Source organism: Physeter macrocephalus, chromosome 1 (assembly GCF_002837175.3).
Source record: "Physeter macrocephalus isolate SW-GA chromosome 1, ASM283717v5, whole genome shotgun sequence".
Classification (NCBI taxonomy): Eukaryota; Metazoa; Chordata; class Mammalia; order Artiodactyla; family Physeteridae; genus Physeter; species Physeter macrocephalus.
This window is the reverse complement of record NC_041214.2, coordinates 104,913,500-104,933,511: the sequence shown is the minus strand read 5'-3', so window position 1 is coordinate 104,933,511 and position 20,012 is coordinate 104,913,500. Positions and strand designations below refer to the sequence as shown.

Below are 20,012 nucleotides of genomic sequence, written 5' to 3'. Positions count from 1 at the left end.
TGGTCGTTTGAGCCTTGTGAATCTGGATGTCCATTTCTCACCTTAAGTTTGGGAAAGGGACATTATTTCTTTAAACACTCTTTCCATCCCTTTCTCTTTCTTTTCTCCTTCTGGGATTACCATACTAGTATATTGTTTCTCTTATTGTTGTCCCACACATCCTGTAATCTTTCTTTACTCATTTCATTCTTTGTTCTTTTTCCACCTCTGATTGGGTAATTTCAAATGATCTGTCTTTGAGTTCACTGATTTTTTTCTTTTGCTTGATCAGGTCTGTTGTTGAAGCTCTCTATTGTATTTTTCAGTTCAGTCAGTGTATTCTTCAACTCTAGGACTTCAGGGGTTTTTTTTTTCTTTATGGTTTCTATTTCTTTGTTGACCTTTTAATTTTGTTCATGCATTGTTTTCCTAATTTCAGTTAGTTGTTTGTGTGTTCTTGTAGTTCACTGAACTTCTGTAATAGGATTACTCTGAATTCTTTGCACTGTCTATAGATCTCCATTTCTTTAGGGTCACTTATTGGAAGTTTATTAGTTTCTTGTGGTGGCATCATATTACCTGATTCTTCATGATCTTTGTATACTTGCATTGGTATCTGCACATTTGAGTACATGGTCTCCACTTGCAGACTTTACAGGTTTGTTTTGGCAGGGAAAGACCTTCACCAATCAGCTGGTAGCATCTACAGGTAAATAGAACTTCCCATAGGGTTTTCTAGTTCTGTGAAGCCACAGTCTGTGCTCTGAGGTTGGGGGTGGAGTGCTGTTGGGTGGGGCTGGTGGCTGGGTTCCATGTTCAAATGGGGCTGCTAGGTGGGCTCCCAGGTCAAGTCGGGCTGATGGCTATGTTGTGGTCAACTGGGGTTACTAGCTGTGTTCTGTAATCACCTCTGGTTGGGCACATTCACAGGCTTTGTTCCCTGACTGGGTGCTGTCACCGGTTGGATTCTGTGATTGGGCAGGGTTGCAAGCCATGCTCTGCAATTATTCCTGGTCAGGTGGGGCTTCAAGGTGTGCTTCCTGAGCAGATGGAAACAGTGGCTGGATTCTACATTCAGGTGGGGCCACAGGCCAGGCTTCATGGTCAGATGAGATGTCAGGCTGTACTTTGCAATCAGGCAGGGCCACAGGCTGTGCCCCAAAGTTGGGCAGGGCCTCAGGATGGGCTTTGCAATCAGATAGGTTGTTCGTTGTGCTCTGCTCTTGGGTGAGGTGTGGCCTTCAGCTGTACCCCACATTTCGGTGGGGCAGAAAATGTCAGGGTTGCTGTCTGGATTCCGTGGTGTAATGGGACCAGAGGCTGTCCTCTGATGTTGGGCAGGTTACTGGCTGGGCTCCCTGCTTTAGTGATTACATAGGTAGCATTCAGCGGGGCTGTATCTGGACTCTGCTACTGCATTAGGTGTTAGGCTGGGTTCTGCAATGGGAAAGTACCTTAGGTTGGGCTCTGAGGCTGCTCAGGGTCACTGTTCTGGCTTCCTGATTATCCAGGGCCAGAAGCTATGCTCAATAGTTAGGTATGGCAACTGGCTTGACTCCCTGCCCAGGCGGGCTGTAGGATGTGCTTCGTGGTTGCTAGGTATATGTGGGCATGCTTCCCAGAGGGGTGAGAGCTCGAATTTGCTCCCTGTCTGAGTGGGCCATAGTATGTGCTCTGTACTGACTGGCCATCTATAGCCACATTTCCCAGAGAAGTGGGACTGGAGACTGTGCTTAAGAGTTAGGCAGAAGTGCGAAATTTGCTCCTTTGCCCATGCAAGCTGTAGGATGTGCTCCATGATTGGTATGGCTGAACTGTTTCCCGCAGTGCTTTTATCAATTTACACTCCCACTTTCAGTGTAGGAGAATTCCTTTTACTCAGTATCTTTGCCAGTACTTTATATTGTTAGAGTTTAAAGTGTTTTCAATGTAGTAGCTGATTAGCAGTGTTATGCGGGTGCTGGAGGTAAAATCAGTTAACAACAACCACCACCAAACCAACATCTCTGTCCCTTTTTTTTTTTTTTTTTGTATTTTCTGTGGGAGAGTTCATTTCAAAGCCAAGCCACAAGTTTTTTCATCTGTTTCAGTAGATGAAAAAAGCAGTATTTACTTAGTGTTTAGTCTATTTAATAAATTTTGCTACTTTTCCCCTCAATTTTTTTCTAATTATTTGTATTGATGCTATGCCAGTTTCTTTCTTTCTCTCTTTTTTAATCACTAGTCATTAAATGAGTTGAGTTTTCTTGGAATAGTTATTGGTAAGAAGATACTGTGGTGGAAGAGGGTCTGGAAGAAGCTCCAGATTTGCTGCCTTTTTACAGTGCAAAGGTTTCTTTTTTCCTACTACCAAATAGTCTTCTTGCAAATAAGCTAGTCATGTGATTCTTTCTGTATGAAATCTAGCAATTCTACTTGCCTCCGAATTCTAATGAAAGTGGCAATGTAGGGTTGTTACTGTTGGTATTTTTTATTTATTTATTTTTCTCCTTTGCTTTTAAATTATTTCCAGAAGGAGGAGAAGAAAATGCTCACTGACTTAGCCATGCTGATACTAGAAATCTTGACTGACTTTTGTAACCTAATTTGTTTTCCATTTGCAGTTATAAAAAGTTGATGTCTCTGAAAATAGATGATACTGATATAAGACCGAAGATCAGTTTAAAATTTGGTACAAAAGGTATATTTTACTTTCATATGTCTCCTGTTGAAAACTGTGTTAAAAATTTTGACTTGCTCTGTACAGTATCATGCCATTAACAACCGTGTGTTTCTTTGAGTTTGTCATTCGCTGGGCTTGGGTTTACACTAACAAACATCACTTGGTGTAGGCTGGAATTCATGGACAGAAAGATCAGCAGGTGTATGGGTATCACATTACCTTGCATCTGTAGAGAGGTTTGCTGGGTTTGGTGCATAGCTGTGACTACACAGATTGAGCTTCAGCTGATGTTCCCTACCAACTCCTCACTTGTTGCATTCCCTGTGAAAAGGGTGGAATGAAAAGAATGAACATTTGGGGCTCAAGGCCAAGTAGTCTAAACTTAGGTGCCAGCTCTTTAGGAGTGTGCTAGGAAATGCCAGCTGCTCAGCACTTGGAGAGCTTAAGGGCTCCTGGACCCATGGAAGAGTAGTCTGGTGGCATTCCTTCTTGCTAGGGAGAATGGATGTCCCTGATCCTAGCCAGCTTCTTATTTGGCAGCCCAGAGAAAGCTCCTTGAGTCATTTGCTTTGTAACCTTGCTTGCCTCCAATTTATGTCAAGTATATCAAACAAGAATATTACTTTAAAAATCTTTTAAAGTTTCACTTTATAATAAACACATATTTTATTAGTTTAAAAAATATACCATCATATACCAAATTCTTATTACTTTCTAATTCACCTCAGTCTACTTTCCTCTTTGGGAAGTGCTACTAAACCAGAAAATTTTCAAATAGTTCAGTCTCATGCCTTATTCCATTTCATTGATGAAATACCTACTTAATCATTAATTTATTTTTTGAAAGGATAAGAACAAGAGGTTCATAAGGTCAGTGTGTCTCAAACTTTAATATATATTTGAATCATCTGTGATTTTGTTAAAATGTCGGTGCCAATTCAGTATCTCTGGGGTGAGACCTGAGATTCTGTATTTCTAGCAGGCTCCCATGTGGCTGCTGCTGCTGCTGCTGGCCAGTGGACTGTACTTTGAGAAGCAAGGCATTAAATCACTTTATGTTTCTTGCTATAGTTCTGCATTGTCTAATACAGTAGTCTCTAGCCATATGTGGCTGTTTAAACTCATTAAAATTAGATAAAGTTTCAAACTCAGTTCCTTTGTCAGACAAGCAGCATTTCCATTGTTCAGTGGCTAGTGGACAGTGAAAATCTAAAATATTTTCATCACAAAAAGTTTTACTGGACAATGCTGATTAAGATAAAATATAATTGCCTAAGTAAAGTATAACTAAACACTGGCAGTTACCATTCTTGACAGTCTTCAGAATTTTCAAAGGCTTAATACTTTTATGCCATTTGGTGGCCAAAGCTCATTTATTTGAACAAAACCCTGGATGGTTGAAAGCCTTCTATAGTGATTAGTTTTTGTGATTACTTTTGCTTGGAACATACTGTTTTTGTTTTGATTTTTTGACAGCTAGACAGATAGCAGCATGCTTATTGAGCACTGGCTGTGACAAAGCACTGTACTGTACTTCATTCTTTTGGAATAGTACCTGTCCTACAGGAGCTTAGGATGTAATGCAAGAAATCACATAGAAAAAAGAGCATTAATGTGGAATCTTTTGACTTCTCAAAATTCATTTTCAGATGAAATGCCTATCTTCAAACTTGACTATAATTATTTCTATCATCTGCTTCATATAATTATTGTTTCTGGTACTGACATTGTTCGGCAAATATTTGATGAGGCTATGCCACCCCCTCTTTTGAAAAAAGAGCTTCTTATACACAAGAATGTACTGGAACCCTACTACAACCATCTTTGGACCAATCACCCTTTGGGTGGAGCATGGCATCTGCTTTATCCCCCAAACAAGGAGCTGCCACAGTCCAAACAGTTTGACTTATACCTCCTATTAGCTCTCATAAAACATTTGAATGTGTTCCCTGCACCCAAAAAAGGCTGGAATTTGGAACCACCATCTTCTGATCTCTCTAAGTCTGCAGACATCCTGAGGCTGTGCAAATACAGGGATATCCTCCTTAGTGAGATTTTGATGAATGGTCTCACTGAGTCACAGTTCAATTCAATTTGGAAAAAAGTTTCAGATATTCTTCTGCGCCTTGGGATGAAGCAAGAAGATATTGACAAAGTGAAGGAGAATCCTATTGAGAATATCTCCCTTGATTACCATCAGCTGTCCATCTACCTAGGCATACCAGTACCAGAAATCATTCAGAGGATGTTATCCTGCTATCAACAAGGTACAAAATAATTATTTACTTAAGCCAGTAAACCTTCACTGAGTGTCTGCTATGTGCCAGGTACAGTGCTAAGGGTAGGAGATTCAGTGAGCTCACATTCTTGAGAGAATATCCTCATCAAGAAGCCAATAGAAATTACCGTGCTAGAGATGTTTCCAGAATACCATGGGAAATTCTAGCCTAAGAGAATCCAAAAAGGCTTTCTGGAGATAGAATATCTAAGGAGTTCTTAAATGACATGTAAAAGTTAGCCAAGTGAAGAAGATGGAGAAGGATGTTTCAGAAGGAAACAAGAGCAAAGGTATAGAAACATAAAAATACATTATAGTACAAGGAACTAAAAAGTTTGGCAATACTGAGATTAAAGTAGGGGAGGGTTCATAGAATACATTCAAGAGGATTTGATTTCTCTTGCCATGTTGAGGAATTTATGTTTTCAAAAAGGAATTGTTGAATATTTTTAAGTAGAGGAGTTTTATCACTTCTACAAAATTAAGGATGCCTAAAACCATGAAATACAGGTACTGAGTATTTCAAGAATGCCCTTTTAGACACCATGAGTGTATGTTTCTCCTTTCTATCAGAACCTTGACTTTCATTTAAAAGTTTGGTCATAGGTAATTTTAAAAATCGGATAACATTTATGCAAGGTCTAAGGTTGTCTAAGGTTGGCGGTGGCCATTCCCAAACATTATTTGTTGTTATGGGGAAGACTTCAGACCTCCTCCCCACATACCAGGATAGCTTCTCAGCTGTCATGGTGGAAAGTGGAGTTGAAGCCATGTCAGCATCACTGAAACCCTTGCTGTGTTATTCTAGGTGAATTTTTCTGGTCCCAAGTTATTAGTCATACTACCGGTGAGCAACTGATGATCACACTGATGCTATTTAAACGTATAACTTTCCAAGTTTCTAGTAATTGTTGACATGGTCCAGATTTTCTTCAACTATAATTGCTAGGTCCCAATCCCTCTCCTTTTGCTAAGGCTCTGGGATTCCATTGTGTTTTCCTACTTAACCTTTAAGAGCTTTCTTTGAACATAAAAGAAGAGAATGCTGAGTTTGATGCTATAAGAAAGTCAGGCAAACACCCTTTACTTGTAAATTGGCTTATAAATTAGAGGCTTTTCTTTTTTACATTTACTCTATTAAGATTTTGAATGACAAAAACTTATGAGTATAAAAATATTTGGGAAATAGAGTTGAGCAATAAATTCAAGGTATTTCAGTTTCACTCTGAAAGTCTGATGAGCTTATTGCTCAAGTCCCTTTAATAAAGTCTTTCCTAGTATCTTATATGTCTTCCCTAGTAGTTATTACAGTTTGGTTTTCATTTGTGTATCTGATTGTTTGATTAATATCCATTGTCCCCACTAAATCTCTATGACGGTTATCTTTTTTCTCACCATTCAAACTCTAGAGCCTAATACAGTCTGATATATTATAGGTGCTTAATAAATATTAATGGGCAAGGAGAGAGACTGCTTATCAGGATTTTGCTAAAAAAAAAGGCTCAAACTTTCAATGGAGGTTTGCTTCATAATTGACTATTACTTCATGACCTTAGACTGTAAACTGTAAAAATTTGCTTCTTGGCTTAAAGTGCTTGTGTTCTAGGCATTATCTATTATGAACTATCTTTTTTTTTTAAACCTTTCTTTCGCTAAACGGGTTTATAACCTTTATGTTATAATATAATTATGCCTTGTTTAAACTGGATTTGTGAGTGAAGCTGGTTATTTTTAGTTATAATATTTATTGGTGCAGTGTAAAAAATCTTCTGGTTTTTCTTAGTCTCAGTCTGATATTTGTTGGTTACATTTGCAATTATATATCTAAATTTTTTCTTTATGTATCATAGGAATTGCTCTACAGTCAATAACGGGCAGTCAACGTAAGTATGTTTAAAAACCAAATGCCTAAGTGACCTTTCAACCCAGGATAGCTAAGGGGCACCTATAGATTTTTACTCGGTCAGATAAACTGTATGATAAGCTGTAATTGTTTGTTATAAGCTCGGAAAATTATATGGTCGGATTACTACTGGTCAGCTGAATCTAGTATGAGCCTTTATTCTGCCTTTGTCTTAGTGCACATGCCCTAGGGTTTACCCTATAACAGAGTATTTTAACTTTTGACACGCAGGGCACTTCAACAGGCAAAAATGCCTACCTGCTTGCTCTACCTGCTCATATACGCTACTGTTTAGCTTATATAACTTTTATCTGGTTAACTATCCATTGTTAAGCTATATACTTTTCTTCCAGGTGGTGAGTTGCTAATTTTTTTATTTCCATTTATGTACTGTTGGTTTTTTTAAAATGGAATTCAAATTCTGCAATTAAAATTATACTTAAGAAAATAACACCATGGGTTTTGTTTGGAATAAAATTATACTTAAGAAAGTAACACAATGGGTTTTGTTTGGACCATCTGTGACCAGTCAAATGAAGTCCACAAGTTTAGATATTGAATCTCTGGAGCAGTATCAAGGATCATGGTATCAAAGAAGTCACATAATTGGGGGCTGATACCCTTTAATAACCTTTGATTATAAAAAAGAAGAAAAAAGGGGAAAAAATACATCTAGCTTTTCCTTCTCTTCTTTATGTTTCAGACTTATGCCCTTAAATAATACTAGTTGCAATATTTAATAAGGTCAATGTCAGGATACTCAAAAACTTAGTATTTAGAATTGACTTAAGTTCTACATTATATCTATAGTCTGCTTAAGATAACAGTCAAGTATCTTAGCATTTGAGTTTATATTGATTGGTTTCAGGCTAGTATATGTACCTGTTATTTGATCATTGATAAATGGGCATTTTATTTTCATTTAGTATTTGAACAGAGTAAGATGTCTTCTATTTCTGGGGTGGTGTTATGGGGGGAGTAAATATATTTAAAATAGTGATAAGAGGCTAAAATTATATGCATCCAGACTTTGAGTGTTTTGGTTTTAATATTTAGGTATTGAAATAGAAGAGTTACAAAATGAAGAGGAAGAACTAAGTCCACCTCTTATGGAGTACAATATAAATGTGAAATCAATCCCTGAAATACAGTTAGCAGAAATGAATAAAGATGGGGCATCGATACCCAGTGAATCTTCAACAGAATCTATTAAAGATCTCCAGGAAGTATAAGTGCTCATTAATATTTGAATTAGAAGAACTTAATCAAGGCTTTTAGTTTGTTGCATGTGCTATTCTTAAAGCCTCCTAGACAATCTTAGTTTATACTTATCATAGTGTTTACACAGAGCTTGAATTGGAATGGTTCTTCTCCCAATACTTTCTTCCATAATCTTTCCTGCCTTAGCCATATATTTTGGCAGCATTTATTGAACACTTATTATGTGCCTGGCACATGTTTCTTCATCCTGAGTGGTAGCATGGATGTGGGAGGTTAACCGAAAGTAGAAGAAAGCATAGTGGGTAATAGAAGGAGAGAGAAAGGAAGAGAAAACAGGGATATTTCAATGCTATTTACACAGAGGTAGAATTAAAACCATCCAGGATGTATTTCTTTACAGATAAGTGGTAACAGATACTATGTAGTCACTAAATTCTTCCTAGGCTTATTTTTTCATCTAATGGATCTGAACATGTTGATTTTTTTTTAAGGTGCCTTCCTCCTCTGTTAGTCATGCATGCACGTGTGCAAGTGAGGACCCTGAGCTCTTTTCAGTAGCCTACTTGTTGACATTATATGTTGTTCCTTTATACATCAGTGATTTCTCAAGCAGAAGACTGAGATTAAAATTAAGATGAAAATAATTTTCCATAGAATCTAGAAGGAAAGTATGATCTATATTAGAAGATAAAAGATCCCAGTGGTTAGAGGAAATACATTTTGTAAAATAATCCATTGTGCAGTTTGAATTGCATATTAAATAAATGATTTATTTCTTACCTATCAGGTTAAGAGCAAACCAAAGAAAAAGAAAAAGACCAAGAATAAAAAGGTAAGAGGCTATATTAGCATTATAATAGAGGAATGTCTGATTATGAACACTTAGGTTTAATACATGGTTTTACTATTAGTTAGAACTTAAAATTAGTCCAAGTAGACATGTAGCACAAATGACTTATAAATGTTCATAGCTTATTGAATATATGATTATAGAGAAGTCTATGTATGTTAGATTCTGAAAATGATTTAAACTTACAGTATGCCCTACTTTACTTCCCTAAATCATAATTTACACATTTAAATATATAAGTAAAGAAACTGAATTAGTCACTTGGAAATTTCACTAATTTCTGTGTACGACTCTCATTTTAAAAAATGCCTACTCTGTTTTAAACACAGCTTCGTTTCATATTTTTACAGATAATTTCAGAAGCATTTTTCAAAACCTAAGAAATCTTGATTTTCTCCTTTATGTCTAAGACTCTGCCAACAATGCAGTAATGTACAAAAATGGTACAAATCCAAGAAGCTTCTTTATGCCTCTTCCTGTTATTTGAGAGTTGTAAAATGAACAAGTTATGATCTGTAGCGCAGTTTTAGCAAGAAGTCTCTTAATAGCTTGAAAAATTACAAGAGAAAGTCAAGGAGTATTTTTTTATTGGCTTAATTCTTTAAAGTTAAGACTTTATTATTTTAGAGCAATTTTTTTGGTTTAGAGCAAAATTGAGGGGAAGATACAGAGATTTCCCATATACCTCCTGCCCCGACACATGCACAGCCTCTTCAGCCAACATTCCCCAGCAGAGTGGTACATTTGTTACAATTGAGGGACCTAAATTGACATATCATAATTATCCAAAGTCCATACTTTACATTTTGGTTCACTCTTTTTGTTGTACATTCCTATGGATTTGGACTCAAGATAATTTTTTTATTAAGCGTATAGCTAACCGCTATGCTATGTAAACTTTACTGTGAAAAATATGTTATTTTCTGGCTTGAAACATATATTTAAAGTCTAGATTATATTATAAACTGAGTGAGAATATTTGCCCAACTACAATCTGATAAGTTCATGTTATTAGTCATTTGGAAGTATACACAAACTTTAGTCATAAATGAAATTTTACACAATGAAAGTAAATTTACAAAATACTTACTGAGGTACAGAACAAAATAAAGATTATTTTATACTCTGATCAGTAAAATAATATCATTTTCATATTTATCAAAAGTTATTTTGAAAATTAATTTTTTAAAATAAATTTTGTTTTTAAAAGACATGAGTACGAATATTTTTTCTTTTAGACCATTCATATATAATAAAACACAACCTGATTCATTAGTTTAGCTGCTATTTTTTATTTTTGCCAAAGCATTGGTAAGTCCCAGGTCTAATACTGCATAAGGCTGACCAAGTAAATCTACAGCTATTAGACCACAAATCGAAGCTCCAAGGGTTACAGTGTGTCTGTCTCTTCCTTACTTCCAAAAGATTAAAGTATGGTAATACTTGGATTCTCAATTTTAGCTAAATGGAAAGCCCCACTTCTATGTCAAATTGAAATTAAACAGGGAATAAACGTAAGCAGAAACAATGTAAATGCTACTTAAAATTTATATATTAGTAATATTAAAAATTTCTTATTAAAGTCAGAAACTATCTAGGAATTTTTTTAAACATCCTAAGTTTACTTCCAATTTATTTTATTAAAAAAATTGAGATACTTTGAAAATAAACTAATTTTATCAAGATAAAATTTCAGCATCAGAAGAGAGGTCTTGTATCTTATATCTTTTATCGAAATTTTGAAGTATAAACCTAAAAAATGCTGAAAATTTTTCATATGACTATTTCATATACAATAGTCCTAGTCATATACTCAATTACTGTTATAGAAGCAAAGAATTGTCTAGTATAATGTAAGCAACCAATTATAAAAAGCTGAGTCAATCAAATTCTCTTATCAAGAATTCTCATGAAAAATTCTAGCATATAGAAGTTTGTGTTATACAGAGTGACTATAAAGTTCTTATGTGTGAAATTATGTCCTCTCTTAATTATTTTATTTTCAGCATGTCTACCTAACAATAGTTGAGGTCCTAAAAACACCTATCAGGGATTCTCTGGATGAAGATGACGAAAAAGTAAAATTTGTGTAGCAAATAGAGGGGACAATAAGATAACTTCTACCTCTTCTAGCTAGTATGTATAGAGGTGTCAATAACTCTTTTAAGAGTTCATTAGTTCTTTCTTCCCAATTCCATTCCCTACTCAGAGGGACTGAGGGTTAGGAATAGAAAAGGAAGGTAAATCAGATAGCAGAAGAATAGAATGCTTTGTGATTGAAGCCTTGGGGAAAAAAGAAATATGGCAGGAAATAAATCAAGCTCTTCAAAGTGGGTGTCACCTCTAAAGGGAAGTTGCTGAGATGCATGTAAGACAGGCATGAAGTTGTCCTGGAAAGAGCTTAAAAGGAGTTTTAAAAATACAGGTATCTCCCACTTTTCGAAATTCACTTTACGCCACTTCATTTTTTATGAAAGACCTGCGTTAGTATCTGTTTGTGCTAACCAAAAGAAATCTGAAGAGGATTTTTGCTTATACAAAAAAAAGGTACAGACTAACCTCATTTTATTGCACTTTGCTTTATTGCACTTTGCAGATACTGTATTTTTTACAAATTGAAGGTTTGTGGCAACCCAGCATCAAGCAAGCCTATTGGCACCATTTTCCCAACAGCATTTGCTCACTCTGTGTTTCTGTGTCGCATTTTGGTAATTCTCAACAACATTTCAAACTTTTTCATTATTATTATTTTATCATGGTGATCTGTGATCAGTGATCTTTTTTTTAGGTATAGTTGATTTACAATATTATATTAATTTTGAGTATACAACATAGTGATTGAAAATTTTTATTGATTATACTCCATTCAAAGTTATTATAAAATATTGGCTATATTCCCTGTGCTGTACAATATATCTTTTTAGTTTATTTATTTTATACATAGTATTTAGTACATCTTAATCCTCTACCCCTATAATGTCCCTCCCCGCTTCCCTCTTCCCATTGGTAACTACTAGTTTGTCCTCTATATCTTTGAGTCTGTTTCTGTTTTGTTATATTTATTCATTTGTTTTATTTTTTAGATTCCAAATATAAGTGATACCATATAGCATTTGTCTTTCTCTGTCTGACTTATTTCACTAATCATAATACTCTCTAGGTCCATCCATGTTGTTGCAAATGGTAAAATTTCATTCTTTTTTATGGCTGAGTAGTATTCCATTGTGTATATATACCATATTTTCTTTACCCATTCATCTGTTGATGGACACTTAGGTTGCTTCCATATCTTGGCTATCATAAATAATGCTTCTATGAACATTGTGGTGCATGTATCTTTTCAAATTAGTGTTTTTATTTTCTTTGGCTGTACACTCAGGAGTGGAATTGCTGGATCATGTGGTAGTTGTATTTTTGGTTTCTTGAGGACCCTCCATACTGTTTTCCATAGTGGCTGCACCGATTTCCATTCCTACCAAAGGTGTACAGTGTTCCTTTTCTCCACATCCTTGCTGACATTTGTTATTTGTGGTCTTTTTGATTATAGCCATTTTGACACATGTGAGGTGATATCTCATTGTGGGTTTTTTTGTTTGTTTGTTTGTTTCTTTTTTTTTTTTTTTCATTTTATTTTTTGGGCCGTGTTGGGTCTTCGTTGCTGTGCACGGGCTTTCTCCAGTTGTGGCAAGTGGGGGCCACTCCTTGTTGCTGTGCATGGGCTTCTTACTGCAGCGGCCCCTCCTGCTGTGGGGAACGGGCTCTAGGTGCACAGGCTTCAGTAGTTGGAATGCACAGGCTCAGTAGTTGTGGCTCATGGGATCCAGAGTACAAGCTCAGTAGTAACTGTGGCTCAAGGGCTCAGTTGCTCCGTGACATGTGGGAATCTTCCTGGACCAGGGATAGAACCCATATCCACTGCATTGGCAGGCAGATTCTTAACCACTGTGCCACCAGGGAAGTCCCTCATTGTGGTTTTGATTTGCATTTCTCTGATCATTTGCAATGTTGAGCATCTTTTCATGTGCCTGTTGGCCATCTGTATGTCTTCTGAAGAAAAATGTCTATTCAGGTATTCTGCTCATTATTTAATCAGGTTGTTTGGGTTTTTTGGTTTTTTTAAAATATTGAGTTGTATGAACTGTCTGTTTTGGATATTAACCCAGTTTTGGTCATATCATTTGCAAATATTTTCTCCCATTCAGTAGGTTATCTTTTCATTTTATTGATGGCTTCCTTTGCTGTGCAAAAGCTTTTAAATTTAATTAGGTCCTATTTGTTAATTTTTGCTTTTCTTCCCTTTGCCTTAGGACACAGATCCAAAAAGAATATTGTTACAATTTATGTCAAAGAGTGCTCTGCCTATGTATTTTTCTAGGAGTTTTATAGTTTCTGGTCCTAAATTTAAGTCTTTAATCCATTTTGAGTTTATTTTTGTATATGGGGTTAGAAAATGTTCTAATTTCAGTCTTTTACATGTAGCTGTTCAGTTGTTCCAGCACTACTTATTGAAGAGAATGTCTTTTCCCCATTGCATATTCTTGCCTCTTTTGTCATAGATTACTTGACCATAAGTGTGTGGGTTTATTCTGGGGTGACTCTCTATTCTATTCCTTTGATCCTTGTGTCTATTTCTGTGCCAGTACCATACTGTTTTGATTACTGTACCTTTGTAGTACAGTCTGAAGTCAGGGAGCATGATACCTCCAGCTCTGTTTTTCTTTCTCAGGATTGCTTTGGCTATTCAGGGTCTTTGAATTTTCATACAAATTTTAGAATTATTTGTTTTAGTTCTGTGAAAAATGCCATTGGTATTTTGATAGGGATTGCTTTGAATCTGTGAATTGCTTTGGGTAGTATGGTCATTTTAACAATATTAATTCTTCCAAGCTGTGAACATGGTATATCTACCCATCACTTTGTGTTATCTTCAATTTCTTTCATCAGTATCTTTAGTTTTCCAAGTACAGGCCTTTTACCTCCATGTATTTAGTACTAGGTATTTCATTCTTTTTGATACAATGGTAAATGGGATTGTTTTCTCAATTTCTCTCTCTGATAGTTCTTTGTTAGGGTACAGAAATGCAACAGATTTCTGTATATTAATTTTGTATCCTGTGACTTTACTGAATTCATTGATGAGCTCTAGTAGTTTTCTAGTTGTGTTTTTAGGGTTTTCTATGTATAATATCATGTCATCTGCAAACAGTAACAGTTTTACTACCTCCCTTCCAATTTGGATTATTTTTCTTTCTTTTTCTTGTCTGTGGCTAGGACTTCCAAAATTGTGTTGAATAGAACTAGCAAGAGTGGGCATCATTGTCTTGTTCCTGATGCTTTCAGCTTTTCACCATTGAGTATGATGTTAGCTGTGGACTTACCATATATGGCCTTTATTTTATTGAGGTATATTCCCTCTGTACCTACTTTGTGGAGAAATATTATCATAAATGGATGTTGAGTTTTCTCAAAAGCTTTCTCTACATCTATTGGGATGATCATATGATTTTTATTCTTCAGTTTATTAATGTGGTATATCACATAGATTGATTTGTGGATAGTGAACCATCTTTGCATCCCTGGGATAAATCCCACTTGAAGTGATCAGTGATCTTTGGTGTTACTATTGTAATTTATATATTTTGGGTTGCCACAAACCATGCCCATACAAGATGGCCACCTTAAAAGATAAATGTGTGTATTCTGACTGCTCCACCGACCAGCCGTTCCCTCATCTCTCTCCCTCTCCTTGGGTTTTCTTATTTCCTGAGATGCAACAATATTGAAAAAGACCAATTAATAACCCTACAAAGGCCTCTAAGTGTTCAAATGAAAGGAAGAGTTGCAGGTCTCTCACTTTTAATCACAAGCTAGAAATGATTAACCTTAGAGAGGAAGTTATGTTGAAAGCTGGGATAGGCCAAAAGCTAGGTCTCTTGTGCCAAACAGTTAGCCAAGTTGTGAATGCAAAGGAAAAGTTCTTGAAGTAAATTAAAGAGCTACTCCAGTGAACACAGGAATGGTAAGGAAGTGAAACAGCCTTATTGCTGATAAGGAGAAAATTTCAGTATTCTGGATAGAAGATTAAACCAGCCACAACATTGCCTTCAGCCAAAGCCTAATCTAGAACAAGGCCATAACTCTCTTCAATTCTGTAAAGGCTGAAAAAGGTGAGGAAGCTGCAGAAGAAACATTTGAAGCCAGCAGAGGTTGGTTCATGAGGTTTAAGGAAAGAAGCCATCTCCATAACTTCAGAGTACAAGGTGAAGCAACAAGCGCTGCTGCAGAAGCTGTAGCAAGTTATCCAGAAGATCTAGCTAAGATAATTAATGAAGGTGACTATACTAAACAACAGGTTTTTCAATGTAGACAAAACAGCCTTCTATTGGAAGAAGATGCCATCTAGGGCTTTCATAGCTAAAGAGGAGAAGTAATACCTGGCTTCAAAACTCCAATACACAGGCTGACTCTCTTGTTAGGGAATAATGCAGCTAGTGATTTTAAGTTGAAGCCAGTGCTCATTTGCCATTCTGAAAATCCTAGGGTCCTTAAGAATTATGCTAAATCAACTCTGTCTGTACTCCCGAAATGGAACAACAATGCCTGGATGACAACACATCTGTTTACAACATGGTTTACTAAATATATTAAGCCTACTGTTGAGACCTACTGCTCAGAAAGAAAGATTTCTGGATGTGGGTTCAAGATGGCGGACTGCAAGCACGTGTGCTCACTCCCTCTTTCAAGAGCACCAGAATCACAACTAACTGCTGAACAATCATCGACAGGAAGAACTAGAACTCACCAAAAAAGATACCCCACATCCAAAGACAAAGGAGAAGCTGCAATGAGACGGTAGGAAGGGTGCAATCACAATAAAATCAAATCCCATAACCGCTGGGTAGGTGACTCACAAACTGGAGAACAATTATACCACAGAAGTCCACCCACTGGAGTGAAGGTTCCGAGCACCACGTCAGGCTTCCCAACCTGGGGATTTGGCAGTGGGAGGAGGAAATCGCAAAGAATCAGACTTTGAAGGCTAGCGGGATTTGACTGCAGGATTTTGACAGGACTAGGGGAAACAGAGACTCCACTCTTGGAGGGCACGCACAAAGTAGTGTGTGCATAAGGACTCGGGGGGCAGGAGCAGTGACCCCATAGGAGGCTGAACTAGACCTACCTGCTACTGTTGGAGGGACTTCTGCAGAGGCGGGGGATGGCTGTGGCTCACCATGGAGACAAGGACACTGGCAGCAGAAGTTCTGGAAGGTACTCCTTGGCATGAGCCCTCCTGGAGTACACCATTAGCCCCACCAAAGAGCCTGTAGCCTCCAGTGCTGCGTTGCCTCAGGCCAAACAACCAACAGGGAGGGAATTCAGCCCCACCCAGCAGCAGACAAGCAGATTAAAGTTTACTGAGCTCAGCCCACCACAGCAACACCCAGCTCTACCCACCAGCAGTCCCTCCCATCAGGAAGCTTGCACAAGCCTCTTAGATAGCCACATCCACCAGAGGGCAGACAGCAGAAGCAAGAAGAACTACAGTCCTGCATCCTGTGGAACGAAAACCACATTCACAGAAAGACAGACAAAATGAAAAGGCAGAGGGCTATGTACCAGATGAAGGAACAGGATAAAACCCCAGAATTTTAAAAATACACCTAGAAGAATTAAAGAACAAACAAACAGACGTGAACAATACAATAACTGAAATGAAAAAATACACTAGAACGAATCAGTAGCAGAATAAATGAGGCAGAACAGATAAGTGACCTGGAAGACAGAATGGAGGAATTCACTGCCACAGAAGAGAATAAAGAAAAATGAATGAAAAGAAATGAAGACAGCCTAAGAGACCTCTGGGACAACATTAAACCTATCCACATTCGCAATATAGGGGTCCCAGAAGGAGAAGAGAGAGAGAAAGGACCTGAGAAAATATTTGAAGAGATTATAGTCAAAAACTTCCCTAACATGGGAAACAAAATAGCCACCCAAGTCCAGGAAACGCAGAAAGTCGCAGGCAGGATAAACCCAAGGAGAAACCTGCCGAGACACATAGTAATCATATTGACAAAAATTAAAGACAAAGAAAAGTTATTAAAGGCAACAAGGGAAAAATGACAAATAACATACAAGGGAACTCCTGTAAGGTTAACAGCTGATTTCTCAGCAGAAACTACAAGCCAGAAGGGAGTGGCACAATATATTTAAAGTGATGAAAGGGAAGAAGCTGCAACCAAGATTAGTCTATCCAGCAAGGATCTCATTCAGACTTGACAGAGAAATCAAAAGCTTCGCAGACAAGCAAAAGCTAAGAGAATTCAGCACCACCAAACCAGCTCTACAACAAATGCTAAAGGAACTTCTCTAAGTGGGAGACACTAGAGAAGAAAAGGACCTACAAAAACAAACCCAAAACAATTAAGAAAATGGTAATAGGAGCATACATATCAATAATTACCTTAAACGTGAATGGATTAAATGCTCCAACCAAAAGACACAGACTCGCTGAATGGATACAAAAACAAGACCCATCTATGTGCTGTCTACAAGAGACCCACTTCAGACCTAGGACACATACAGATTGAAGGTGAGAGGATGGAAAAAGATGTTCCATGCAAATGGAAATCAAAAGAAAGCTGGAGTAGCAATACTCGTATCAGATAAAATAGACTTTAAAATAAAGAATGTTATAAGAGACAAGGAAGGAAGGACACTACATAATGATCAAGGGATCAATCCAAAAAGAAGGTATAACAATTATAAATATATATGCACCCAACTTAGGAGCACCTCAATACATAAGGCAAATACTAACAGCTCTAAAAGGGGAAATTGACAGTAACACAATAATAGTGGGGGACTTTAACACCTCACACCAATGGACAGATCATCCAGACAGAAAAATAACAAGGAAACACAATCTTTAAATGATACAATAGACCAGATAGATTTAATGGATATTTATAGGACATTCCATCCGAAAACAGCAAATTATGCTTTCTTCACAAGTGCACATGAACATACTCCAGGATAGATTACATCTTGGGTAACAAATCAGGCCTTGGTAAATTTAAGAAAATTGAGATCACATCAAAGCATCTTTTCTGACCACAACACTATGAGATTAGAAATAAATTACAGAGAGAAAAACGTAGAAAAGCACAAACACATGGAGGCTAAACAATCCATTAATAAATAACCAAGAGATCACTGAAGAAATCAAAGAGGAAATTAAAAAATACCTAGAAACAAATGACAATGAAAACACGATGGCCCAAAACCTATGGGATAAAGCAAAAGCAGTTCTAAGAGGGAAGTTTATAGCAATACAGTCCTACCTCAAGAAACAAGAAAAATCACAAACAACCTAACCTTACACCTAAAGCAATTAGAGAAAGAAGAACAAAAAATCCCAAAGTTAGCAGAAGGAAAGAAATCATAAAGATCAGATCAGAAATAAGTGAAAAAGAAATGATGGAAATGATAGCAAAGATCAGTAAAACTAAAAGCTGCTTCTTTGAGAAGATAAACACAATTGATAAACCATTAGCCAGACTCATCAAGAAAAAAAGGAAGACTTAAATCAACAGAATTAGAAATGAAAAAGTAGAAGTAACAATGGACACTGCAGAAATATAAAGCATCATGAGAGATTACTACAAGCAACTATATACCAACAAAATGGACAACCTGGAAGAAATGGACAAATTCTTAGAAAAGCACAACCTTCCGAGACTGAATCAGGAAGAAATAGAAAATATAAACAGACCAATCACAAGCACTGAAATTGAAACTGTGATTCAAAATCTTACAACAAGTCTTCCCTGGTGGCGCAGTGGTTGAGAGTCCACCTGCCAATGCAGGGGACACAGGTTTGTTCCCTGGTCCGGGAGGATCCCACATGCTGCGGAGCGGCTGGGCCCGTGAGCCATGGCCGCTGAGCCTGCGCATCCGGAGCCTGTGCTCCGCAACGGGAGAGGCCACAACAGTGAGAGGCCCGTGTACTGCAAAAAATAATAATAATAATAAATTAATTAATTAATTTAAAAAAATCTTACAACAAGCAAAAGCCCAGGACCAGATGGCTTCACAGGCCAATTCTATCAAACATTTAGAGAAGAGCTAACACCTATACTTCTCAAACTCTTCCAAAATATAGCAGAGGGAGGAACACTCCCAAACTCATTCTACGAGGCCACCATCACCCTGAAACCAGACAAAGATGTCACAAAGAAAGAAAACTACAGGCCAATATCACTGATGAACATAGAAAAATCCTCAACAAAATACTAGCAAACAGAGTCCAGCAGCTCATTAAAAGTTTCATACACCATAATCAAGTGGGGTTTATTCCAGGAAAGCAAGGATTCTTCAATATTTGCAAGTCAATCAGTTTGATACACCATATTAACAAATTGAAGGATAAAAACCATATGATCATCTCAACAGATGTAGAAAAAGCTTTCAACAAAATTTAACATCCATTTATGATAAAAACCCTCCAGAAAGTAGGCATAGAGGGAACTTACCTCAACATAATAAAGGCCATATATGACAAACCCACAGCCAACATCACAGCCAACCCACAGCCACAGTTCTCAATGGTGCAAAACTGAAACCATTTCCACTAAAATCAGGAACAAGACAAGGTTGCCACTCGCACCAGTATTATTCAACATAGTTTTGGAAGTTTTAGCCACAGCATTCGGAGATAAAAAAGAAATAAAAGGAATCCAAATCAGAAAAGAAGAAGTAAAGCTGTCACTATTTGCAGATGACATGATACTATACATAGAGAATCCTAAAGATGTCACCAGTAACCTATTAGAGTTAACCATGTTCTTGGATTGGAAGAATGAACATTGTGAAAATGACTATACTACCCAAAGCAATCTACAGATTCAGTACACTCCCTATCAATCTCCCAATGGCATTTTTCACAGAACTAGAACAAAAAATCTTAAAATTTGTATGGAAACACAAAAGACCCCGAATAGCCAAAGCAATCTTGAGAAAGAAAAACAGAGCTGGAGGAATCAGGCTCCCTGGCTTCAGGCTATACTACAAAGCTACAGTAATGAAGACAGTATGGTACTGGCACAAAAACAGAAAT

At 37.0% G+C, this 20,012-nt stretch overlaps 1 protein-coding gene and 1 pseudogene across 9 annotated transcripts in view; both read left to right on the top strand.

Moving 5' to 3' along the window:
• DZIP3 (DAZ interacting zinc finger protein 3) overlaps window positions 1-20,012 on the top strand; it is a 108,893-nt gene that overhangs the window by 49,334 nt on the left and 39,547 nt on the right. For 8 of the 9 annotated variants that reach the window (XR_003681147.2, XM_028493641.2, XM_028493649.1 and 5 more), the window contains 5 exons: window positions 2,583-2,659; window positions 4,291-4,908; window positions 6,770-6,802; window positions 7,879-8,048; window positions 8,831-8,875. Coding sequence is in view for 8 of the 9 variants with exons in the window: in XM_028493641.2 (XP_028349442.1) it covers window positions 2,583-2,659; window positions 4,291-4,908; window positions 6,770-6,802; window positions 7,879-8,048; window positions 8,831-8,875 (943 nt within the window). In the remaining variant the exon portion in view is untranslated. The remainder of the gene's footprint in view (window positions 1-2,582; window positions 2,660-4,290; window positions 4,909-6,769; window positions 6,803-7,878; window positions 8,049-8,830; window positions 8,876-20,012) is intronic. The other variant, XM_028493667.1, reaches the window with a different exon arrangement.
• LOC129392206 (tigger transposable element-derived protein 1-like) overlaps window positions 14,710-20,012 on the top strand; it is a 7,881-nt pseudogene continuing 2,578 nt past the window's right edge.